Source organism: Populus nigra, chromosome 5, assembly GCF_951802175.1.
Source record: "Populus nigra chromosome 5, ddPopNigr1.1, whole genome shotgun sequence".
In the NCBI taxonomy this organism is placed as follows: domain Eukaryota; kingdom Viridiplantae; phylum Streptophyta; class Magnoliopsida; order Malpighiales; family Salicaceae; genus Populus; species Populus nigra.
Window position 1 is genome coordinate 21,933,277 of NC_084856.1, and position 27,353 is coordinate 21,960,629.

The window sequence follows — 27,353 nt, forward strand, 5'->3', positions numbered from 1 at the left end:
TGCTCGAGAAACATTAGTTAATAGCCTCGCAAGTACTAAATCTTGAATCTTTAAATGACATGTCGGCTAAGTTGAAACCATTGATATGTTAAAAACATAGGTGTTAACCTTGACTTAACACTACAGGTTGATTAAAAAATTTACAATCCAAAACTTTATTGGAGTTGAGTTTTCAAATATAAATAATTGACCCCTAAATTAAAATGACAACTTAGTAATTTGAATATCTTTTCGAGAGCTAGACTTATGTGTTTATAATGTAGTGTAAAGCATTTTTTAAATGTGTTTTTTAATTTAAAATATATTAAAAGGATGCTGTTTTATTTTTAAAATTTTTTATATTAATATATTAAAATCATCATAAAAATATTAATTTGATATTTTTTAAATCAAAAATATTTTAAAAAACATGCTTAACTGCAAAAACAAATATAATCTAATTCTAACCTTTAGGATTAGAAGTTCCTGTGGCATTAGTTTTGTTATATTAAATTAAAAAAAAATACAAATATATATATATATATATATAGAGAGAGAGAGAGAATTGGATTTCAGATCAAGTTGGGTACCTAATAGTCATGTTATTAGTATTTATTAATTTAAAATAAGTTATCATCCCTCATAGTATCATGATTTAAACATGAAAAGAAAATTTAAAAGTATGGTTGTGATTGTTTTACAAAGTATTTTATATTTAAAAATATATTAAAATAATACTTTTTTATTTTTTAAAAATTATTTTTAATATCAGTGCATCAAAATGATTTAAAAATTCAAAAAAATTATTAATTTAAAATAAAAAAATTTAAAATTTTTTAAAAATACTTTTAAAACGCAAGAACATTATCTTAACACAAACACAACTCTTTTAACAAAAATATTTATTCACAAGTACTAAATATTGAACATGGCTACTCCTCAACCTAACCAGATTCAACAGTATTACCCCGTTGGCGGGGAGCTAAAATATTTATTCACAAAAACCATGACTCAAGATGACATGCTAGGTTTAGTTCTTGTTGGAGATTCAAAAAGCTTCTTAACAAGTCTACCAAAACCCATGCTCGATGAAATTGGGATCAGAGGATTGCTTGATGGGGCAATCAGGAATTTTCGATTGGAAAAGATTGCTTGGGCTGAAGTTCTTGTGAAAAGTGACTTCAAAGCCTAATATAATTTGTGCATCACATAACTCAAACTCTATTTGAACTGGATAGTAACATTTTTAAACACTGGAGACCGTAATATAATTTGATCGTCATCTCTGATTCACAGCCTCTAAACTCGGTGGCCATAACCAGGATTTGAGTTTCTTGTTTCTTCTTGCTTCTTGATAGAACTCTACAATTTATATATATCCTTTGAACTTAAGATCATCAATGGTTCACAAATTTTCAATTCTCAAGTTCATCTTTAAGCAATCAATTCTACTGAACAACGAGTCCTAGTTAATTTCTCAAGAACTATAAATCAAAATCAACGCATATATATTCACCCAAATCTTAACATCCTGTAATAAAGCTTTATAAAAACAAATCCACACAGATTAGTCAATAAAACTCAAACTTAATGCTGAAAAATTATCACAAATACTAAAAATATAATTCTTACCATACTGTCTTTTCCTATCTCCATCTCTTTCTTGCCTTCTCTCTCGGTTACCTTTCTTTGTCTTCTCTGTCTCTGCGTCCGCTCTCTCTGTTTTAGGCAGTGAAGAAGAGGCGGCGGTGCGCTACAAAAGGAGCTGTTTGCCGATAAAATTAAGGGCAGTAGAAGAAAGCACAAAGCTAACAGGGCAAATGAAATGATGGGCTAAAATCAACCATTAATTCTAAAGTACAGTATTTATTTTTAAAAAAAATTGACTTAAAAATGAAATTTCCATAGACAAAGGGATTAACCTACAAGACCAAAAAGGTGCAGCAAAAGTCTCTAAAGTAGAGCATGTGATCCCTGTTTGACTCGCACTATAAAAAATTATGAATATTTTTATCTATATTAAATATAAAAAAAATACACATGAATTAGAATAATTTTTTAAAAAATAAAGTACATGTAAGATAACTAAAAAATAATAGTCATTTGAAAGATTTTATATAAAAAAATAAAAAATATATTAATTTAAATATAAATAAAAAATATATTTTTAAAAAAATATATGTAAAAAAAAACATCAATTAATGAATCAAATTTAAAGAAAAAAAGATAAAGATCATGCATTTGTTGAACGCAAGTCAAGCCAACCTACTTGGCCCATTTAGCAATGACTTGTATGCTTGGGCTATTGATTTTTTTTTTATTGCACATGGGGTGTACGACGCCACAATTTATTTTTTGAAAAATATTAAAATTATTTGATCCACTGAATATGAACAGCGAAACACACTAAAAACCATCAGATCCAATTTATTATTGCTGGTGTTCAAAGATTAAAAGAAAGTGAAAAAACTTCACTTGTTGATCATACTTGATAACACATTTTTTTTTCTCTTGGCTTCCTGTGCCAATTCTTAGCTACTCACCTGCTCACTTTCCATAATAAATTTCAACCTTCTCAATTAAGTTAAAATTAAATTTTTAAATTAAATTTTTTTTCAATTAAACTCCTAATAAAATTAATTTGATCTATTTAAAGTATAATTAAGTCCTTGCACCTAATTAAATCTTTTAATTGGACCCAAATTAATTCTTCAACATAATTAAACTTTTAATTTGGCCGGTGATTAAATCAAATTAGCCTATTAAAAATCTAATTATGTCCTTGGACTTATTTCTTATACAGATTCATCAAATAATCATTTAATTTGACCTTAGATCTGCATTGTCTCTCTAGTTTTGAGCACAACGAGGTATGATCAGGTTGTTGACTTCGTCCAAAATAACAACTTAATTTTATGCATATTTGAAATCCTTTCTTATCCAGCTTTTTCCTCATCGCCAGTCTCCTTGCTATTATTATTTATTTTTATTTTTATTTTAAAAATAAAAAAAGAAAAATTTAAAGGAATAACCTAGAAATGGGTAATGTCATTTTTAATATGCGTTTGTTAATGCAGTGCAGAGTGTTTTTTGAAAGTGTTTTGCAATTAAAAATGTATCAAAATGATATTTTTTCAGATTTTATTTTATTTTTAACATCAATACATCAAAACCATCGAAAAACACCTCAAAACATTGATTTAATATTTTTTAAAATGAAAATTAGTTTGAAAAATAGGTTAAACTGTGTCTCGAGGGTGCAAGTGTTGCAACGGCGGAGGCTCCTGTCGTGCCTCCTGATGAGGTGTCGTGTGTTGGGAAGGGTTTTTTAGATTTAATCATAAAATTATGATTAATGTTTAGGAGTCGCCACCTAGTATTATAGTCACTAGGAACCTATAGTATGCGAGAGTCTGAGTAAGGGACTGGTTGTGCAAGGGAAAGACGCATCACCTCCAGTGCGCACCTAAGGTAAGCTGCATTGTTGTTTAATTGTTTTTTTCTAAATCGGGTTTCTATTTGTTGGTCTTTTCAAAGGCTCAAGGCAGATTTCTCTTCATGAGAGAATTTATCTTATCGGGTTAAATCTTAATCGTTCTAAAGTTTGAATTTTAGCATCGCATTTCTACGCCTTGTATCTTTAATACCTGAGGGTGTACTTTATCGTGTAATTTTACGCCCCACAAATATTAAAGTCTACATCTAGACCCTAAAAAAATTACAAAAAGGGTTTTTAATATTTTGATCAAATCCTAATGGATGATCATAAACTAGTTATGATATCCATTTTTTTTTATTTTTAAAACATAAGAAATATGCAATCTTTTAATGAAATTATGCTGGGAAAAGTTTTAGGATTTGGCCATGTGCATGAAAACAAATTTTTTTTTTTGAAAGGGAAATTAATTTAAAAGTTATTGAGATTTTGTTTTGTGAAAATGTTTTAATATATTTTTTTTGAAATATTTCGGAGAAAACTAGGTATCTTAATACCGAATTTGTATTTTACAGTGTAAATATACAACATGATATTATGCAAAATGGATAGAAAAATATTTGAAAAAATCATATTTTTTAAAATGATTTTTAATTTTTGATTTTTTTTGGATTTTTTTAAATAATATTGTAATATTAAATATGTGGGCTAGGCCAGCCTAGCTAACTGGGTTGAGCCCAACCTACAAAAGGATGGGCCAATCTCGGCCCAACAAGTTTTGGGGGTGGGCCGGATCTAGCCCATAAATTTGGGTTGGGCCAAATAAGGTCCGGCCCATATTCAAGGTTAATGATTCTGCCATTGCATGCAGAATATCTTCTGCATGCAATGGCCACGAGAACAGGGCAGAAGTAGGGGGACGCCACCTAACGCAAGTGGGAGGCGCTGCTGGTCTGGGTGGCTGGCAAGAGGCTAGTGGCGGCGTTGATGGAGAGCTTGGTCGCTGGAGTTGCTACTGTGTAGGAACAAGAAGTTTGCAGAGGAGAGAGAAAGGCTGGAAGGAGAAGAGAGAGAGAGTTGTGGTGGCTCCTTGGTGGTTGTGCTGGCTTCATGTGGTGGAGCTGGTGGTGGCTCTGGTTGGTGGCTGGAACGGCGGGGAGAGAGAGGCAGAGAAAAATACTGTAGAAACAGGGCAAAGATGTTGGTTTTTTCTGATTTTTGGACCCAATTTTCTTCTCTCTCAAGTCATCAGCGGAGCCTATATTTATAGGTGGTGGAAGAGGGTAATCTCGTCTACTCCGGAGTAAAATTTCAGCCATAGATTTGGTTGGAAAGGATCCCAACCATTGGTTCAAAGTAGCCTCCCTGAGTTGTCAAATCTGTAGGAAAAGGCTGCCTGAGTTGACCTCTTCACGCCATCTCCGGTGTCGTCGTGCTATCCTTCATCCTGAAACGTTCACATGGGATTGTAAAGGAACTACAGGGGATCCATTTTGGTGAAAGTTTTGTTCGATTTGATGGAGAAATCAAGCATTAAATGCACCTGCAAATAAGGCTCTCGTGTAAAACAGGAAAGACAATGAACAGTAACCAGACGATCCGTCGTCTGGGCCTTCTTTTTTTTTTATGTAAAACGACGTTGTTTTGAATTGAATTAGGGATTTTAACTAATTTTCAATTTAGTCCTCCAGCTTTCAATTGATTTCAAATGAACCCCTAATTGACCATAAACTTTTGATTTAATGCAATTAAGCCCCTACAGAATTTCAACTTTAGTCTCAGATTTACGCGCCTTTTACAATTTGGTCCTTGGTCTCGAATTTATGCAATTTAACCCCTAATTGACCATTAAATTTTTAATTTCTTCAATTTCACCCCTAGTTTTTTCAATTAAGCCCCTTAAGTTTGGTGCCTTTTACATATTGATCCTTGGCTGTGAATTTCTTCAATTTAGCCCCTAATTGACTCCAAAACTTCAATTTTCTTACAATCTGGGCCCTAATTTCAATCAATTAACTTGTTAAAAATTAAAGTTGGTCTCTTAAAATTCCAATCTTCTCAATGAATCCCAAATCAGGCTCCCAAACTTAATTTTTCACTAATTAAGCCCCAAATAAAATTAATTTGACCCATTTAAAGTATAATTTAGTCCTTACACTTAATTAAATCCTTCAATTGGACCCAAATTAACTCTTAAACATAATTAAAATTCAATTTAGCCCATGATTAAATCAAATTGGTCTATTAAAAATTTAATTATGTCTTAGACTTAATTTTTATGCATATTCGTCCAATAATCATTTGTTTTGACCTTGAATTTGCATTTTCTTTCTATTTTAGGGCATAATTGGGTACCATTAAGTCTTGAAATTCCTTCAAAATTGCAGCTTGATTCCCCGATTTGCTTTCTTCACATCGTCAGCCTTTATTATTATTTTATTATTTTTATTTTGAAAAAAAATTGAGTTTTGGGGAATAACCTAGAATTGGGTTATGACAAACTACATCACCAAACATGCTAATTAATTAAAAAAAACTTCTCCACAACTAAATTATATATAGATAGACATTAATATACATACACATACAAATTAAGAATCAAATATACGACTCAAACAGCTAAATTGAATACAATGCTAATACAACATTTTGTAACTTAGATATAAGTCCGAGCCTAGGTCTGGCTCGGCCTAAAATTCAACTGAGAGTCTATTTTTTTTACCAAAACAATGCTGTTTTATTTTCTTTTTTAATAAAATGATATGATTTTGGTAAAAAAAATCCAATTCAAAATAAAATATAACTTGGATTGAGTTTCAAATCAATAGGATACCAAGATTGATCTGTTATGCCCATTTTAAAACTACGTTTTGTTATAATAGTAGAAATTTTGGAATATCCTATATCTACTCAGAACCCGTCATGATTTGTTGACCCCTTGTAAGGTATCGGTATGACCTTTAAGGGAACACTTTTTCTAAGCGTTATCCCTATTTTTTCAGTCATGTCCATATCCTCTGGCTTGAGACCATTCGGCAAAATCCAATCAAATGAAAGCAAGAGCGATCCAAGAGCCAAATGAAGTACACGAGAAGCGAGTGGCATGGCAGGGCACATTCTACGTCCAGAACCAAATGGTATGAACTCAAAATGACGACCTTTGTAATCCACCATGTTTGGTTCCAAGAACCTTTCTGGCTTGAAAACCAAAGGGTCATCCCAAGTCTTTGAATCCCTTCCAATGGCCCACACATTAACTAGAATTGTTGTCTCTTTAGGGATGTAATAGCCTAGCATCTTGCAAGGGTTCATGGCCATGTGCGGGACTAAAAAAGGGAGAGGAGGGTGAAGTCTCAATGTTTCCCTGATGACTGCCTTTAGGTATGGCAGATTCTCAATGTCTTTATCTTCGAGCTTCTTGTTGAGGCCAATGGTGCTTCTCAACTCGGATTGGACTGTCTTCATCACTTTAGGGTTATGTAGAAGTTCAGCCATGGCCCATTCCAAAGTGCTTGTTGTTGTATCAGTCCCTGCCGTAAACATTTCCTATAAGAAAAAATCATGACAATAATTAAGATTGTTAGTGATTTAATTTTGTATACTATCTCCTAATAATTTCTTTACTATGGTTTGGAAAAAACCCAGCCCCAATATAAATATTATAATTAATTTTTGTTTCTGAACATTACTTAAAAACAAAGATATATATTATTCCTAGTTTAAATTTTTTGTCACGAGTTGGGTGAATTCAATGAAATCAATCAAAACAATATCATTTTAAAGAAAAGATTAAAAAAATCAAATAAAATTTTCATCAAATTAACTAGTAGGATCAATCAAGCCAAACAGTATCATCTCAAAGTTAATTTTATTTTAAAATCCAACTTAAACTACAGGTGAAATCAATTGGGTTCTAGGTTAATCTACTGATTCAGGTCGGGTTTGATAAATTTTTTGTTCCACCGTGTATGTAGAACTATAGCTTCCATAGTCCAAGTCATAGTTATAATTAGACCTAACTCGGAGTTGCATTCAGAGTAAGTCTCGGATCATGAGATTGATTTTTAAGTAAGTCTAATAAAATTCTTTTTAAAGATCAAAACAATAATTTTGAAAAAAATCAATGAAATTCTAACCGAGTACCAGATTAATATGTCCAATCAACTAATTCAATCTGGATTGATTTTTTTTTTTAAAAAAAAAGAAAAGCCAACACAAGCTAGAGCTGAAGGTAAACCTATCAGCGGGGCGCCGGAGTACTTTACTAACAGAGGTCTGAGCTTAACAAAGTTACTAGGTAGACAATTATATTAAGACAGGCTTCGCCGCCTCCGAACAAAAACACAAAAATGTATGCAAAGATAGGACAGAAAAGAGAACCATAGGAAAAGAGATGCTACTTACAAAGACAATCACATTGATCGTTCTTGAAGAAAATCTAGAGGGCTCCTCCACGCCATCACCACGAAACTCCAAAAGGACATCTAGGTAATCTTTCCTCTTGTCATCTCTACTATTTTCCTTTTGCACACTCTCTGTTCTTTCTTTGATGAACCCTCCTGCAATCTCAAAGGCTCTTGCAACATGGAACTGTGTCTTCCTCCTTATACCTTGTGGATCAAGCCATCTTAAAATTGGCAAAAAATCAGCCATGTTAGGCTTACCTGCCAACTCCGTGACCTTACCTGCATGCTGAAAAAACTTAGCTCCCTTCTCCGATTTTGGGTCCAATAAATCTTTAGAAAACATGAGGTTGCCAATAAGATTAAAAGCCATCAAGAAAATGTATCTCCCAAGGTCAATAGCGCTAGTGCCATTGGCGCTACCATCTTCTATGTATTGCAGCATGCCATCGATGCACCTAGTTCGTGCACCCTGCATGGCATCAAGGCGGCTAGTCACAAAGAATTCGGTGGTGCATAAGCGCCTTAACATGCGCCAATGCGGTCCATATTGGGCTGTGACTATAGACCCTTCATTGCCAAAATCACCTCTTATAGCCTCATAGATTTTTCTCCCAGCCAACACCGCATCATGATTCTTGAACATCTCACGAGCCACTTCGCTCGAGGAAATGACCACGTTACACATGGACCCGAGCCAAATGGTCATGATTGGACCATGAACACGAGCCAAATTAGCAAAAGACTCGTGTGGTGCCCAACCCAACAGGAAGATATTGCCAACCACTGGCAGTGGTCTAGGCCCCGGTGGTAGCTGCCCTTGCTCTTCTGAACGACGGTAACGACGTTTAGTCACCACTGCCCATGCAACCCATAGCAAGACTGCTAGAACCAGACCTGCAATTTCAGAGTCCATATCTTTCTTTGTGTGTATGACTAGTGATGGTTTCTTGTACCCTAGGTATAGGCTCCATTTTATATAGAATTCCATGCATGTCAGGTTAAATTGTATATTGATTGTTAGAGAATAATATAAGTCATATTTGGGACCTCACCTAACAGTTTCTTATTGGGTTGAGATGGTTCTTTGACATGATATCAGAGTCTTGATGACTAAACGATCACGATTTAGAATCTCATCATCTCTATTTATTTGATAAAAATCAAGCACAAGGTAATTTGAGTACTCTGTGCAAGTTTCAAGTCTAAAAAGCTTTCACTTGAGGGAGTGTATTAGAGAATAATATAAATCATATCTTGAAACCTCACTTAACAGCTTAAGTTATTGGATTGAGATAGTTCTTAGACATTAATGAAGTAAAATTTGTATTCCTCTTCTTTTGATAGGAATCTAAACCAATATATATAGACAAATATACATGATTATTATATCAAAATAAAAGAAACAAAAAGGATATATTTTTTTAATTTTATTTTTAAAATATAAAAATTTACTGCAAAATTAATTATCATAAAAACATATTTATTTTATATTTTTATCTTTATCTTTTTAATCAAACATATTTTTTTTATTTTGATTATCTCTCTGTTTTTTTACCTTGAAATAATAACAAAATAGTACCTAATTGGTTTTTTTTTATCTTGATCCTTCTTATATGTGTTTCACCTACTACACTCCTCCCATCGTGGTGTCCGTAGAAATTATTCAATGATTTATATTATACTAAGAAGTTATCTCAATTCAAGAACTATATTGTGGGACAATAATCTAATAATATTTATTATTTTATAATACTATGTAACACGCCCAGATAGACTAATTAACAAGGGACATGTCAATACGTTCATAATTTGATAGGATGACAAAACTAATTAACAAATTTGGAAATATTGAGGACGTGGTTGGGATTTAATTATCTATCCATCAGCGTATATGTATTCTTGTACGTAATAGTTAGTTTTTTATGGATAATGGCATAATTCAAGAGTCTATTTTCATATTTAAGAGAATTGTCTTCCATTTAAAATATCGTTTTGAAAGTTGGTGGGTGGAGTAAGAATATTAGGTAAAGCATTTCCTTCGTTTTCGCATTAAATATTGAAGACTTTATAACATTGGGCCCGGTAGCCGGCCCGGTCCAACATCCGGGTTCCGGGTTTTGACCAAGTCACCGGGTCGGCCGGGTCAGTTTATTTTTAAAAAAATCAAAACGATGTCGTTTTAGTAAAAAAACAAAAACAAAAATAAAAGACAAAAGTCAACGGGTTTGCAACCGAGTCTTGTCAGGTCAGCCGGGTCGTCGGGTCAGTTCGTTCCCTTTGTTTTCGCATTAAATAATGAAGACTTTATAACACAGGCTCGGTGGCCGGCCCGGTCCAAGGCCCGGGTTCTAGGTTTTGACTGGGTCATCGGGTTTTGACCAGGTCACCGAGTCGGCCAAGTCAGTTCTTTTTTTAAAATCAAAACGACGTCATTTTAGTAAAAAAACAAAAAAAAAATTCAACGGGTTTGCAACCGGGTCTTGCCGAGTCAACCGGGTCGTCGGGTCACACCAGGTTTTTCTTTCTCCCATTATTTCTTGAACCAGGTCCCGGGTCGACCCGTCAGGTCGGGCCGGGTTTCAAAACTATGCTTTATAAATGTAAGATTGTTTTTTTCTAGAAAAAAGAATTCTTATAGGTTTTAGTGTTATACTAATCATTTTCCCATTAAAACATGTTCTTTATTTATAAATATGCCTGTACTTAGACCTATTTTTTTTTTAATTTAGAGATGAGATTACATGTTCTTGTGTGCTATAAAGATACCTAGCAAGAAAATATTATGTTATGGTAAGGATTAGGTTTGAGAATTATTCAAAAACTTGTATTAGTTTTGACTATAATAAAAAAAATTATCTTTGATACCTAACAATTACAGATTAGACGCATGGTGAATCTGGTTTTGATTGATACTTTAATCTTCCAAAATCTCACTGCATCAGCTTTGGTGTACAATAATTTAAATCCATCAACCCTGAAAGATATAGCTTAATTAGTCAGATTCTAAATTTGTTTGCTAGAAATCACCAGTTTGAGTCTCACACACCTCAGGTCACTAGAAGTTTACATGGTCGTTAACTTTAGGGTCCATAGGATTAGTTGAGGTGCATACAAGTTGACCCAAACACCCACATTAATTAAAAAAATAATAATAATTCACATCCATCGGCTTGGTCCCCTGCCGGCCCATCCTGCAGTCCCAAAACCATAAGCATGTCTTCTATATGTTACGTGAATTTATTAACTTATGTTGCACGAATTGATTGACTTAGTCCCCACTACTAATTTCTTTCCACTTGCATCAATTTAGTTTGATTTGTTTTATAGGTTGAGTTGAATCCAGCCCATAAATGCTCAACGCATAATTTGCAGGGCGCCGCTAATTTGATTCGTTCGACTAAATTCCAAAATTTCAAGTTAGAAACGACAAGCTTCGTCTCTTTTTCATGTTTCCCCCACTTTAGAGGTACAATGGGAACGGACAACTCTTCTAGAAGTAGTTGGAAAATCATAAATGAATGCTCCATGTCTCATGGTAGCTAGTAAGCTAATATTTTGATGATGATTTTATATTATTTTTTAATGCAATCTTTTGTGTGAATTCTTTTCATTTAAAACTTGCATAAATTTGTTATTAGCTATATTGATTTGATTTTAAGTATAAAATAATAGAGTGGTAAAAATTAAACTTGTGATGATTTAATTATTAAAATTATAATATTATGTTATATAGATGTTTTAATTTTAAATTTTAAATTTTTTGGATGAAAAAGCAATAATATTTCTTATTATATTGTGTGCCTTGTAATACATCCAAATCAAAATCAGACTAATTAAAAAGATACATGTAAATATGTGTGTGTATTTGAGGTGGTCGGGATTTAATTAGTTAAGTTATGTCATCTTTTAATATTATCTTAATTTGTTTGATGAAAGAAAAATTAATTTGTGGCCCCTTGCTTCAATCTTTCTATTTGCAATTTATATTCTTATTTTTATATTTTATCCTTTATATTAGAGCTGCAGCTGAGAGTAAACAGGCAAAATCCATATAATTTTTTTTCCACGTAGATAGTTTTTAAGTCAAAGATAACAAATATATTTATATTAGAAGGGCATGTCTGTTTAAATATTATATCTTAATTACTAAGCAATCAAAAACTAACCTACAAAATCCGTCATTATATTTTTTCTTTGAGGCCCCTGCTGGCCTCCCTTTAATTCCGTCTCCGTATCAGCTTGATCCCCTATTCCTCTTGCGGTCCCAAATCCATCAATATTATCTTATATGTTACGTGAATTGGTTAACTTTTGTTGCATGAATTGATTAAATTAGTCTCCTCTAATTTGATTCTAAATACACCAATTAAGTTTGATTAACATGTTTATAGGTTTAGTTGCTTTCACCCCATGACTTTTAATGCATAATTTGCGGGGAGCTAAATTGATTTCTTTGTCTAATTAAATCCCAGAATTAATTTAGGTAATTAAGGAAATTAATAGAGATTTTTGTATTTCGTTTTTCTTTATATTGCTCCTTCCGTATTGACTCTTGTTTTCGGTTGTTTAGTCATTAATTAAATGGCTAATAACTACTTTTAAATAAATCAAACGATGATTATAAAATAATAAAAAAACTCCCAATGTTTGGGGTATTCTTTGCAGGATGAAATCTGAAATGATAAGCTTCGTCTCTTTTTTTTATTTCCCCCCTTGTAGTTGACAAAAGGAGTTTATGGTTTCAATGTTTGACAAGTCATTCATTTATAAGATTCTTCCGTGGATTTGGGTGATTCGCGATGACCTCCGAATCCCCATACACATGCATTATTAAGACAAGCCGTCTAGTGGAAATAAAATAATCCAAATGGAAGAGTAAGATTAAACACCTCTTTGTTTTTTAAAAACAAAATACTTTTAAAAAAATTTAAATTTTTTTTATTTTTTTCTTTACTTCAAATTAATATTTTTTTTTATATTTTTAGATCAAATTAAACTCACACTTAATCTATTAATCATGCCGATGAATAAAGAACTCAGCTTTGAAAATAGAATTGTTACATGGTACCTTATATTATTTAAGTTAGGTAGATAGTTGATATATAATTTTTTTAAAAAAAAATAGATGATATAAGATTATTTAATAATTAATAAATACATAATTAACTATTATACATATAATTTCTAAATATAAAATATGTCTTGAACGATATATATATATATATATATATATATATATATATATATATATATATATATATAACAAATAATAAGAGAGCTTTCATGTGTGAGATGGCTTATATTGGTGTTGACCAAAGAAAAATGAAGAAAGTAATAGTGATAATAGATGAGTGATGAGAAAAATTAGAGTTAGTCAACTCGTCTCGTGCATAGGGAACAAAGGGGAAGGAACAGAGGATAACAACTCGGGTTGGGAAAGTTTGTGTTAATTAATTAGCAATGTCAGCGAGAGAGAGGAGAACACGGACAGAAAAGCAATCGTAAATTGCTTTTCAAAGCCTGAGATTCGACATCAGTTTCTGAGTGGGACCTACGTGGAATAAAAATGTGACTCGACTTAACCAGACACTTAGTTCTGCGTTTATTTCTAGCAGCAGCCCGTAGTGCCAAACAGGAAATTCATTCTAGAATTCACTTGTTGAGTTTTATAAATCTTAATTCATTAAAAATTTATATGATGATTAATTTTAAAATTTATAAAATTAATCAATTATAATAATATAAATATCTTTTCAGAATTGTACGTGGTTGTTCAATTTCATGGAGCACAATTTATTATTCATTACAATAATATAATTACTATATTGTTCATTAATCATTTAATCTTTTAACTTGGCTTTGGGGTTAGGTTGGTCTTTTCACCATGATATAAATATCTTTTAAGGATTGTACGGGGTTATATTTTTTAATGCACAATAAAATTACTAATGTAACCCTTGAATAAAATAATCTAATACCTTCGGTATTGTCGATACACGACGTCGCACAACAGCTCCATTTTTTTATTTAACAAAAAGATTAATCAGGGAAAATGAAGATTTAATTGGAGTTGCCATTTAGTAATTTAAGGGAACTAGAATTCTCAAATTAGACACTGATACCAGAGATTCAGCTACTGGGTTAGGTATGATTAAGGGAAGGTAGACACCACCCTTAAAACATCCTTTTAAGATAAAGGTTACCCTTACTTGTGTTTTTATTTTATTTTATTCAAATAGTATAATATTTTGAGCTTATTTGCAATTTGTTTTTAAACTTTTAACAACGGTCTTTTTTTTTTTAAAAAAAAAGACATTTCGACAAACAATGTTTATTCCTAAAAAGAAAAAGATTATGTTGATATCGCTAAAAAATAAGCATAACCCATACTTGAGAATTGGGCTTTGGACCCGCGCACGATGACGAGATAAAATAGGTGTTGGACTTGCGTCGTTATTCCTTTTATATTTATTTCGGGTATTTTACAAAATACAAAGAAAATTTTACAAATACTTGTCTAAAAAATAAATAAAATACCACTAGGAACCCCCAAAATTACCGGAGTGTCACTGTATAAGTAAAAGACTAAAATACCCTTGCACTTCTAAGAAAATACCCCTGTGGCGCGTGTAGCTCACGCGCGGCCACTGTTGGAGATGTGAAATTCTTCGACGAGATTCCGGGAAAAAAAGGGTAGATTATGGTAGATATGGGGGAGAGGATTCTTTTGATGGTGGTTTCGATGGCTATTGATGGCTGATGAGAAAGAATAGACGGTTTGAAGCTTCGCCTGGCCGAAGATGTTGCGGCCTTTTTCCGAAAAGATACGGCAGAGAAAGCGATGAAAAACACTTGGGGATTTCTAGCGAGTAGGTGAGGAACCTTTCTGTGGTGGTCCGGACTCTTTAGGTGGCCGGAGTTGGGAGAGCCATGTAGAGAGAGGATCGCCTGCGAGAGGATGGAGAATCTCTTAGATCTGCTATGGTGCGAATGTTAGCATGGTAAGCTGGGGCATCGGATCTCATGGATCGTTGGATTAGTTATTAATTGATCATACGGCTACAGTTTGCTTGATATGAAAATTAATAGACGACCCCGATTGTCAGATCTTTGCTTCAATGTGATAGGATGCACCTGAGGTTTGGTGCATCAGGTGACGTGGCACGACATGATCAAATGACAAACCGTTTAAAGGGCTGAGATGGATTTGGGTTTTAATCCAGTGTACTTTGCCCTATTTGATCAGCTCTAATCAAGGGTCCAGAACTAAATACTATTTGATATAACAATTATGATATTTTTGGTATTTTTTAAATTGTTTTTTTTTAAATCAATACCTTACTCCCTTGAAGAAAAACTAAAAAAACATGAATAGTATCAGCATGAGGATTCACTTCTTCCTTTGTGTTCTCTTTTATTGGCTTTTATAGTCAATGACTAGGGCCTAGGGGAACAGGGCATTTATAACTAAGAGACACGGCTTTGTCCGAAGAAAAAATTTCAAATGCCTCAACTGCACCAACTCCTGCAATAAATATTTCTGCATTATTGATTTCTATAATAATAAATATATATGTCGGTAAAACTAAAACGCAGATCAGTATTATAAAATACTCATTCAGCCGCTAAAAATTAACTTTGATTACCCAAAGCTTAATTTCAAACACCATAAAAAAAAAATAATTCGACTAGTATCAACTCGGTGAACCGGGTTTTGATAGAAAATAACAGTTTTGATCCAAAATAGCCTAAAACTCAATTTTTATCTTGGTCAACAAGGTTTGAGACATATAAACCTGGTAGACTTGGTTTTGACAAAAATGACGGTTTTGACTTGAAAATGCCTGAAACTCAATTTTTATCTCGATCGACATGGTTTGCCTCGTATTGACTTGATAAACTCAGTTTTGACCGAAAATGACGGGTTTGCACCGAAACAGACTCAAACTCAATTAAATCTACCTCGGCCTCCTCGCAACTCTAGTCATGAACTCTATTAGGTTTAATAACTTTTTTATAAAATATTTTTATTTAATTATATGATAAAAAAAGATGCTCATAAAATGGAACACCAACCTAAAAATAGATATTTATTTGAGACAATTATCCCTATATAAAGCAAAACAAAAATCAATCATGCAGTCTATTTCTCAATCAACTCAATATTGAAGGATAAAATTAAGAAAAAAAAAACAATTAAAAGACCAAAACAAAACAAAAACATATTCTATTATTGGGCAAACTCGTCAAACCTATGAATCGAGTAACTCGGGCTAGTATGTCAAACCTGTGAACCGAGTTACGGGCTCCACTAATATTATAATTTGTTTTTTTTCGAAACTATTTTTGTTATTTAACTATATGATAACAAAAATAGACAATTGTGAAATCAAATATCAACCCAGTACCGAGATTATTTTTAAACCGTGATAACCTTATAATTAAAAGGTGAAACGAGACTAATTATAAACTTGAATTCTCAATTAATCCAATATCTAAAGATGAAAAAAAAAGAGTTAAACTTGTCAAACCAACAAACTAGGTCAATTAGCCAAACTTGTGAATAGGTTCATAGACTTTATAAAGTTTAATAAAATAATTTTTTTCAATAATTAACATTTTAAAAAAGTAAAATAATAGTGTAAATCATGATATATTTGAGATTTGATATTATTTATGTGAGTAAATATTGGAATGCTTGATATATCTTAGCTATGTAATAAATTAGGCCAAAGAAACGTCTTTTGGGAATGGGTGCAAAGTTAAGTTTGATCTTATTGCTAGTCAATATTTCGTAAGTTAGGTCAACGCAAGAGTTCTTAAGAATTCTATAACTATAAGGAAGTGTATTAATTTGATTTCTAATTTATAAACATGAATATGAATGATAAAATGTGATTTGAAGTAAGATTTATAGCATGTACATGAAATTATTACTATATGATATCCTGGTTGATTATGCACAATTTCTCTTGATTCAAGATAAATTTTAATTATTTTTAAGCTGCCATGCAATTTATTGCTTATGAAAAAAAATTATGATTTGAAGTAAAAAAATCAATTCTAAAATCATATTTAATTTGCATAACAACATTTTTAAAAATTGAAGAAGTAACATAATTTTAAAACCCGGTCTGACCTGATATTAATTTTATTTTTTAATTCTTTTTTAAAAACAAATATTTATAAATTTGTATATATGTCAAAAAAATATTTATAAGCTAATGAATATGAACACTGAAGCACCGTAAAAATACCCCAGATCTTTTAGAACAAAAACCCCAGATCTTGTAGATGTACAGGTAATTCCACGTCATTTTTTCTGGTGTGCAAATATTAGAAGAAAGTGCAAAAACTTCACTTGTTGATCATACTTGATAACACTTTTTTTTTCTCTTGCTTCTTGTGCCAGGTGATTCTTAGCTCCTCACTTGCTCACTCTCAGCAGTAAATCTACTGTTCCTCTCCAGTGCTACCATGAGTGAGCCCCCACCATACCCGCAAATTGAACCATCTACCTTCGACCTGATTGCTGCAGGCACTGGTTTAGCAGAATGCATTGTTGCTGCTGCAGCTTCTGCTTCTGGAAAAACTGTCCTTCACCTTGACACCAACCCATTCTATGGGTTCCATTACTCCTCTCTCTCGGTCCCGGATCTCACATCTTTCCTTATTTCCAATTCTACAGCTTCCTCACCACCATCTTCCACCTCAACCACAACTGACATCCCTGATTACTCGATTGTAAATCTCAGCACTCAGCCGGTATATTCAGATGTTGAGATTTCCTGTCTTTATCCTAAACTAATGGAAGAAAACTTACGGAAGTTCAATTTGGACTTGTGCGGACCAAGGGTGTTATTTTGCGCCGACAAGTCAGTTGATCTTATGTTAAAATCTGGAGCAAGTAATTATGTGGAGTTCAAGAGTATTGATGCCAGTTTTGTTGGTGATGGGAATGGAAAGTTATGGACTGTGCCAGATTCCTGAGCTGCCATATTTAAGGATAAGAGTTTGACTCTGATGGAAAAGAATCAGTTGATGAGGTTTTTCAAGCTGGTGCAAGGGCACTTGGTTGCAACAGTGGGGGCGGGTACATCTGGTAATGATGGGAATGGGAATGGGAATGGTAATGATGAAGAGGAAGGGAAGACGAAGATTTCAGATGAGGATTTGGAGAGGCCATTTGTTGAGTACTTGTGAAAAATGCGGTTGCCTCCAAAGATTAGATCGTACAGACTGCTGTTGCCTTTCTCTATCAGTTAGCAAGAGTTTATTTATTATTTGTGCGTTTTGTTTCCCTGTTTGGTCTAAAGTTTACTGGATTTTGGTTATCTCTGCTTGTCTGCAGGATTATTCTGTATGCTATAGCTATGGCAGATTATGACCAAGATGACATCGGGGTTTGCCAAAATTTGCTCAAGACTAAAGATGGAATTGATCGTTTGGCTCTATACCAGTCGTCAGTTGGGAGGTTAATTCTTGTTTATTCTGTTTAAAATTTAGGTGGGTGCTGTAGAGCTGCACTTGCGACTTGTATGATATCTTGATCAGAAACACATATGGCGTTAACTACAAGATTATATTATTTTTCCTTCCATTATTGAACACCACAGAAAGTGTAGGGTTAGTAGCAGATAAAGAGGGAAAAAATGTTTTGAGTTCTAGTTCTGTACTGGCAACTAAAAATCTAACCTTGATTTATGGCTTGGAATGTTGTATTAGTTAAGCAATTTACATCGATTCGCTTTAAGTTTGTTGTTTATAATTCTATAATATTTAAATTAAAAAAACTTTATATTAATATATAATTTTTTTTAGTTATTTTATAAATTTAATTTAAAAAGTATTTTTTATCGAATACATTAAATTATTTTTTTTTAATTTTAATGACAATTACAATTTTAACCAAACCATAACCTTACCAAAAATACTTGTAATAAAAAAAAAAAATTTCAAACCACTGCTATAACAACTAATACCAAGCGCATTTCTGAACAATGAGTAAAGACTGCGGTCCTCTCCAATGTCACCACGGAATGCAAATTGCTTAACACCTAAGCTATATCCCCAGCAGGAACCTGAAGACATCACTCAGTGAGATAACCCCTTCTACACGCTTGCTGCCAGCTTCCACAATCAAAAGCCTCCTAACCCCTGAAAAGACCACGCAACAAAGCAATTAGAAAACGTGTTACCAGTCCAGACCCCGAGGTCAGAACTACTTATGGTGAAAAAGTTGATGTAGAAAAAAAATCATATTGCTGTAAGAGTACCGGGATTTGCCAAACGCTCCATCACTTTGTGTAGAGAATCAGTCCGCAAACACATCTGACATCTCTGTCCATTGTAGAATGCATTTGAAGAATTTGCATTCTGACCCAATTGCAGAGCCTAAAAGGGTATGAACGAGCAGATCAATACAGTAGGTTCATGCCATGCATGTCACTACTAAAAAATGGAGTAATTAGCAACGGACGATTCCGTTGCAAATAAAGCTAACATCCGTTGCTAAAACAATTTAGCAACGGAATCAGCAACGGCAAAAATCAGATGCAGATTTATCGTTGCTGATTTTTTTGCAACGGATTTGTCCGTTGCTGATTTGGCAGCAACGGAAAATCCGTTGCTGAAATTTAGCAACGGATAATCCGTTGCAAAAATTTGTTGAGTACTTGTCAAAAATGCGGTTGCCTCCAAAGATTAGATCGTACAGACTGCTGTTGCCTTTCTCTATCAGTTAGCAAGAGTTTATTTATTATTTGTGCGTTTTGTTTCCCTGTTTGGTCTAAAGTTTACTGGATTTTGGTTATCTCTGCTTGTCTGCAGGATTATTCTGTATGCTATAGCTATGGCAGATTATGATCAAGATGACATGGGGGTTTGCCAAAATTTGCTCAAGACTAAAGATGGAATAGATCGTTTGGCTCTATACCAGTCATCAGTTGGGAGGTTAATTCTTGTTTATTCTGTTTTATAGTTAATCTGTTATTCTCTGGTTTAAAATTTGGGTGGGTGCTATAGAGCTGCACTTGCGACTTGTATGATATCTTGATCAGAAACACATATTGCGTTAACTACAAGATTGTATTATTTTTCCTTCCAGTATTGAACACCACAGAAAGTGTAGGGTAGGAGCAGAAAAAGAGCGAAAAAATGTTTTGAGTTCTAGTTCTGTACTGGCAACTAAAAATCTAACCTTGATTTATGGCTTGGAATGTTGTATTAGTTAAGCAATTTACATCGATTTGCTTTAAGTTTGTTGTTTATAATTCTTACTCCTTTCAGGTTTACAAATGCTTCCGGGGCCCTAATTTATCCCATTTATGGTCAAGGGGAACTGCCACAAGCCTTTAGCCGCCGCTCTGCTGTCAAAGGTTGCATTTACGTAAGTTCACTGAAAGAAACTGTGGCTTCTTTCTCTTGGTGAAATATGAACTATCATTTTTGGTTAATAGTTAAATCTGATATATTTTCTTTTGTCCATGTGTTGTGTAAGTAACTTGTTCCTAAATGTGATTGACACTGTTTGATCTGTTCTGCTGCTTTAGATACTTGGGTGTTATTTGATTTTCACAAGAATGGTCACAGGTGTACTTGTGCTATTTTTTCCTTATATTTTGCGGGAACATAAAAAAATTGCAAATAATGTTTACCCATCATACTATAGAAATTTGTTATAAAGTGGACTAAAACAGTTGCTTTGTCAAGCTAACATGCTCACTTGCTTTTGAGACTTCTGTCATACAGGTTCTACGAATGCCAGTGACTGCGTTACTTATGGAAAAGGTGCTAAAATATGCCTATAATTCGTTTATACATGGATGGCATAAAATGATATAGTCACCTGTTAGGGCAAATGAATTATCCATAACTTTTTTTTCCAGGATAGTGGGAGTTACAAAGGTGTTCGATTGGCTTCTGGCCAGGACATATTTAGCCAGAAGCTGGTTCTGGATCCATCCTTTACACTTGCCTCACCATCAACCTCTCCATCAGATCTTCTGCATGAGAGTTTTAACTTTTTGAGCACCAGAGATGTTAAAGGGAAGGTGGCCAGAGGGATATGCATCACACGAAATTCCTTGAAGCCAGATACGTCAAATCTTCTGGTTGTATACCCCCCTCGATGTAAGATCAGCATATAGTTTTGATTTCTGTTCCTTATTGAGTTTATAGGAATCATACGGTTCAAACTTTTTATCCCTTTTGTCTAGCCCTGTACCCTGAGCAGATTACATCAATTCGAGCTCTCCAAATAAGTGGCAACTTGGCTGTTTGTCCTTTGGGCATGTGAGTTACCACCAGCCACTTTCTTTTATGTTTTTACTTTCCTTGACTTCTGATTCTACTGCTGACTACCTGTTAGGTCTGCATTTGTAACATGAGTAATCATGCAAGATCAACATGAAAAATATTAGGGAGACCTTGTCCTTGCTCACCCCATTCCTGGATTTATATTGACTCTTTTGGAGAGAGTTCCAAATAACTAGTACATTTAGAAATACATATATTAACCGTGACAAGTTGGAAAGGTAGCTAGTAGAAATTTCGAATCTCAATTTGTTGTCTTTTGAAACTTTTGTAGTGCTATTGCTATTTATCCTTGGAAGTCCTGCTTCAATCCAAAGATTTTTGAGGTCTAGGATTACATCTAGCCAATGTCTTGTAGATCCTGCTTGGGATGAAAACCATTACAAGGAGATAATAGACATCTAATTATTTATGGTTTTGTTCTTCAAAATGTTTCCACACCCGTAGCATCATTAAGGTGATAATAATGGACGTCTTATTCATTCATTGAGAACTCCTACTTCTCATAGTACAGTAACCCCCTGCCTCTCAAAAGAATATGGGATCCTTGAGTTAACAATTTCTCTGATTATTTGTTTCAGGTTTGTGCTCTATCTTTCAGCTTTGTGTGATGATGCCATTCAAGGGAAGAGGTTACTACATGCAGCTATGAATGCCCTTCTGACTTTTCCTGATTCTGTAAATTCTGAAAGCAGTTCCACAGTTCAGAGTGAGAATACTGAAGAGAAACCCAGTGTCATTTGGAGCGGGTTGTATATTCAGGAGATGTCTACGGTGCTGCATGTCTTGAACTTTTGTCTCTTACTATTAGCATCTCACGTGTGCACACACGCGCCCGCACGTGCTCATGCACACCTGTGGGGGGGGGGGGGGGTTATTAGAACTCATGTTTAGAACTTGCGGGTTAGTTTTATCTTATGTGTTGGTAGTTTCAAGTTAAGCTTACACTAAGTTCACATGTGGGGCTTAATACTTAGGGTGCCTCATCATAAACGCTTAAAGTTACTTCTCTTCTGTCACGTGCCTGCCTATCTGGAGTTTTAGAACCTGATGGCTGCTGCCCTGGTGTTCCCCTCTTCTTCCTCTCTTGAATCTACCTCCCCCCCTTCAATTTATTCTCTAGATTTTATTGAATTTCTTCCTTGCATGTTCCAGCTGCCTCTATTTTCTTCTTCCTGTACTTGTTTTGGGTAGTTGGAGTCCATCAAAGTTGTTTCAGCAGGTCGCTTGAGTCCCTTTAGTTCAACTATGAGCTGTTGCTCAATGATCTCCTGCTTGCTCTTTCTTTTTTCTGCTAGTGTCATCAGTCAAATCAATCCCCAACTCACATTAGAGACCAGCCTCGATTCATTTTAACTTTCTTAACTAGATCCTATGATCATTTTTAAGCTGAATGAATGGATGTGCTTTAATGGTTTCAATAGGTTATATTAACTCTTGCTTGCTTCAATTCCTGTAAATCTATGACCTTGAGTTGGATTGACTTTCTTTTATTAAATGTTGCTTGAGTAAATATGGCGCGTGGTTGCTGTTGCTGTTTTTTTTTTTTTTGACCTCCCAGTTTAGTAGCAGTCTAAGCGATGCTTCCTTTTGCTCTGAAATGGCTATCAGGTGTACTGGATTTAAAAAATCTGATACTTTATAACTATTGTTGCTCAGATTTAGTGAAACTCAGAACTGGTGCATGAGATTGATTTTTTACTGTTTGAACACGAAACATGGTGCTGGATGTGTAATTTTTTTGGAAAGTAAGGTATATAAATGTGCATCCATTTAGGTTGATATTGGTATGCCATCTCTTTTGTTTCAGGGTCAATTTGATTCTATCAACTTTGCTCCCATGCCCGATGGAAATCTGAATTACAACGATATATTAGATGCAGCTTTGAAGGTATGTTATCCTCTATTTAACGTTTATGATGCTTCAGGTTCCATTATCCTAAATGCCTAATTTCTGTATATCATCACTTGAGTGTATTCCTGTTTTCTCTTTTATGTCCCATCCAACAAGTTGTTAAATAGGAAAATGAATGTCAGTGATTCAACAACCACAAGCCAATATGCATGCTTACTAGATCACATTGTATACTCACAGATGTCTTTCGTTGATTGTTTCATGATCTCTTTTGTTTCCTCTAGCCCGTTATGTGATTAGACATTGTTGTGTGACACTCAAGAGTTTTTCATTCTTTTTGGCCGACTGAGAATCCAATACTAGTGCTTCTACTTGACAGCTCTTTCAGGAGATGTATCCAAATGAAGAAAATTTCTCAGAGACAACTCCACCTGAGAATTCCGAGGATGATATTGAACTCACTCTAGAGACCTAGATATAATGCTGGACTGGATCAGTTTGCTAATTATGCTGCTGTATTTAATCACTTCCCTATCTCTGCCAGCAATTATCTGGGCATTATGCACCTGGTGCGTGGTAGTTGTGGTTGCATCGAGTGGTTTATGAAGCTCTATGCATATTTGTTAAAGCAGTTGAGGGGAAAACAAATGTGATGCTACCACACACGTTTCCCGTTTTGTGAACTTCAAAAATTCAGAGATGCTTGGCTTTTCAAGCAACTATTTGTTGTAAAACATGAAAAAACTCATCAGAGAGATCACTGTTACATGAAAACTTGATGATAAGAGTTAAAATACTTCTTTGTAAACATGACAAGTGAATCTGTATCAGTGGAAATATGTTGATTTCAACAATTATTAGTTTGCTCGTTATCTTTGTTCTTTGATCCATAGACATCATATCATGCACAGCCTGCCTTGAGATTTAGGTTGTGGTGGCCAATGCATAGCCCTTTAACACAGCACTTTGACTACAGGAAAGCGAAAATCTGGCCAACAGTGCTCACTCGAGTACAGGTATTTTTCATTATCGTGATGTCATATTCATTCTAAAGACCTTCAAATTTGAAAATTTTTTTGTTAGGATTTTATCAGTGGATAAGCCAAGCACCTAACAGAAAAGAAGGGCAGGAACAGCACAAAATAACATGAAAATATGTATACACATAAAAAAGAAAGAAATAAAGAAAAAAAGACAATTTACATATTTTGCTATCTGTTTATGATTGTTCAGCTTTTGTTGTCTGAAAAGCCAAGCCAACTAGTAAAAAGAGAATCATGCAAAGATAATATAAACAATTTTTGTTCTGCTGCTTCATTCAATTCACTCTATCTGCCCAAGTGGGAACTAGGCTGGTGATAGATAAGGAAGGATATTTGGCAAACTGTAATTGGCCAAAGATGTCATACCACCGAAATGACATTGTTTTGTGAATCCAAGGTGTGCAGCATTCCATGAACTTGAAATCCATTCAATGTTGCTTTGCGTATATGCGTTTGTTTTTGTTTCAATCTTGACAAAAGAGAGGACATTGTAGTTTTTCAGGTTCTAGAGCTTTTTAATTACTCCAATTCTGTTCATTGGTCAGGATTTTTTTTTATAGCATCAGACTACTTGAAGATGCACTGATGATACTTAAGTGGGTGCTTTCGTGTAGGAAATTGAGTGTCTAGTTATGATTTGAGAGAATTGTGTAGTTTGCTTTTGACAAGTTCTTGCTCATCCTTTGGAAATGGTTTGAATTTCAATTTATTTGTTCATAAAAGTAAAGAGTGTGATGTAATGAACCAATTTTGAGTGATCCTATAGAATTCTTGTGTTTTAAACTGAGATTATACAATTGAATTTTTAACTTCAAACTTTTCCAAACAAGAAAAATGGCTAGATGAGTTTCACTTGCAACAATTTTTTATGTTCCAAACAAGCTGAAAAAGAAATGTGGAAAAACTCCTTTGTTGATGGTACTTGATAAGACTGATTTTTCTTGTTTCCATGTGATTTGGAGCTACTCGATTGCTTATTTGCGGCAGCTAATCTACTGTCCCTCTCATGTGCTTCCATGGGTGAGGTGGCCACTCTACCCACGAATTGAAGCAACCACCTTTGACCTGATTGCCATGGGCACTAGTTTACCACAATGCACTATCGCTGCTACAGCTTCTGCTTGTGGAAAAACTGTCCTACTTGACCCTAGCCCCTCCTTTGGGTCCCATTACACCTCTCTCTCCATCCCCAAACTAGAATTGTTCCTCAATTCCAATTTAAAACAGCCATATTTGTGTGCCATTGTGGTTAAAGGTCATGATTACTAAGATCATAAATCTCATCACTCGGCCCATTTATTCAGATGTTGAGATTTCATGTTTGTTTCTCCTGAATAATTGGAAAACTAGCGAAAGTTCTATTGAGGGTTATGTGTTGAAGACAAGTCTCTTGACCTAACGTCACGATTTCAAGTACACAAGTATAATGAGTTTAAGAGAGTTGATGCAAGTTTTGTTGGTGATGAGAATGGCTAGTTATGCAATGTGCCAGATTCGAGAGCAACTATGCTGACAGATTAGAGATTGAATTCATTGGAGAAGAATCAATTAATGGGGTTTTTTGGATTTTTTTAATTTGGAGCCATTTTATGCCAGATTTTTTAAGCAAAATAACATGAAAGACAAGCAAGCATGAGAGCAAAACCATGCTAGAATCAATAAGCTGAGATCAGAAACTGAAATTGAATCAATCACCAACATTCTAACAACAGCATGGGTTGCCATAGGCAGTTCAATGCACCTTGAACCTCATTTTCTGTTGGCAATAATAAACATGGTGTTTTGTCCATCGGCATGATTTGACTTTATAACAATTTAGGTTAAATGGGGGAGAAATGGAAGACTCACAATTTACAAATTCTTTTTTGCTCTTTGAATTTCCTATCCTAAAAAAGAAAAAGTGTGGGGGTCAGAATCATGGGGCCCTTCCAACCTAAGAGAACAATGAGTGAAGACTGGTCCTCTCCAATGTCACCACAGCATGCAAATTGCTTAACATCTAAGCTATATCCCCAGCAGGAAACTGAAGACATCACTCAGTGAGATAACCCCTTCTACACGCTTGCTGCCAGCTTCCACAATCAAAAGCCTCCTAACCCCTGAAAAGACCACGCAACAAAGCAATTAGAAAACGTGTTACTAGTCCAGACCCCGAGGTCAGAACTACTTATGGTGAAAAAGTCGATGTAGAAAAAAAATCATATTGCTGTAAGAGTACCAGGATTTGCCAAACGCTCCATCACTTTGTGTAGAGAATCAGTCCGCAAACACATCTGACATCTCTGTCCATTGTAGAATGCATTTGAAGAATTTGCATTCTGACCCAATTGCAGAGCCTACAAGGGTATGAACGAGCAGATCAATACAGTAGTTCATGCCATGCATGTTTTATTCAAAAATGCAGTTTACTTAATCACTTCCAGTCATTTATCTTCTCCTGATTTAGATGAATGTATTTATTGTTTCACAAGTGGATATTCATGTGCAGAGCTGCGGATTGGTTCAGACCATTGCAAGAATGTGCATACAACTGCATGTAAATAGAGCTCAAAGTAATCAAAACTAATTGCCTGATGAATACTTATTTCATCGAGATGAATTTGTGCATAGGCTTTATCTTTTGCCAGAGCAGTGATATACCTGACAATTAGGTCCAAACCAAGAAGGCTTCCATTTTAGTATTCCAGACAGGGAAGCAAGATTAAGTAGCTGCGGAAATGAGCCATCCTGAGAAGCAGAATGAATAATGGGAACTGTTGACACGCTGTTTTGCAAAATTTTCAAAGAAACATCTTTCATCGAATCATATGTCCCTGCCTGCATATTAAATGAGTGGTCGATAACTACTGCTTTAGGTTCGCTAGTTGTTTGGTGGAATGAAAACACCAACAGTTCTGCCATTGTTGGGCTGTTGGACCTGAGTGATCTTCGCGTCAGAGGAGAGTTGTGAGGGCGAGAAACACTGAACCAACTTATAAGATCTGTGGTAGACAATCTGGTCTAAAGATTTGGCTTGGATTTGGTGAGACGATTGGGTCTAACAGGGACTGTTTGGATGGCTTCTTCGAACGATTTCCCCTGCTCGAGAGGAAGAAGAGAATGAACAGTTTTTGGAACGATGCTGTTTTAGGGGAAAAAGGGTCATTCTTCAATTTGCCCCCCGAAATTTTGAAGTTTTACAATCAAGCCCTTGTCTTTGAAAATTCTTTTTTTTATTAATTTCCTCCCTTGATCTATGCAATTGGACCCTTGAATTTCTGCGTTATTTTCAAAATAGTAATTGATTTTAAATTTCTTCAATTCAATCTTTAACTGGCTTT

The 27,353-nt window shown here is 34.4% G+C and overlaps 1 protein-coding gene, 2 long non-coding RNA genes and 1 pseudogene across 3 annotated transcripts; 1 reads left to right on the top strand and 3 right to left on the bottom strand.

Annotated features, from left to right (window-relative positions):
- Positions 1-1,073: 1,073 nt before the first annotated feature.
- LOC133694211 (uncharacterized) lies at positions 1,074-1,899 on the bottom strand. Its single transcript, XR_009842243.1, has 2 exons — positions 1,612-1,899; positions 1,074-1,341 (listed from the first exon to the last, which is right to left on the bottom strand). It is a non-coding gene; the product is annotated as an uncharacterized LOC133694211 (long non-coding RNA).
- A 4,042-nt stretch (positions 1,900-5,941) lies between these two features.
- LOC133695280 (iridoid oxidase-like) lies at positions 5,942-8,751 on the bottom strand. Its single transcript, XM_062117195.1, has 2 exons — positions 7,820-8,751; positions 5,942-6,961 (listed from the first exon to the last, which is right to left on the bottom strand). Exons 1-2 carry the CDS (start codon positions 8,732-8,734, stop codon positions 6,326-6,328), a joined length of 1,551 nt encoding a protein of 516 aa, XP_061973179.1. The 5' UTR covers positions 8,735-8,751; the 3' UTR covers positions 5,942-6,325.
- An 8,416-nt stretch (positions 8,752-17,167) lies between these two features.
- On the top strand, positions 17,168-23,862 carry LOC133693357 (rab escort protein 1-like; annotated as a pseudogene).
- A 1,821-nt stretch (positions 23,863-25,683) lies between these two features.
- On the bottom strand, positions 25,684-26,366 carry LOC133694043 (uncharacterized). The gene is made up of 2 exons (XR_009842216.1): positions 26,252-26,366; positions 25,684-26,132 (listed from the first exon to the last, which is right to left on the bottom strand). It is a non-coding gene; the product is annotated as an uncharacterized LOC133694043 (long non-coding RNA).
- Between the last annotated feature and the right edge of the window lie 987 nt (positions 26,367-27,353).

Coding starts and splice junctions, on each gene's coding strand:
- LOC133695280 (XM_062117195.1), bottom strand. CDS start 8,734: ATGGACTCTGAAATTGCAGGTCTGGTTCTAGCAGTCTTGCTATGGGTT. Junction 6,962..7,819: donor CGATCAATGTGATTGTCTTT/GTAAGTAGCATC, acceptor TTTTTCTTATAG/GAAATGTTTACGGCAGGGAC.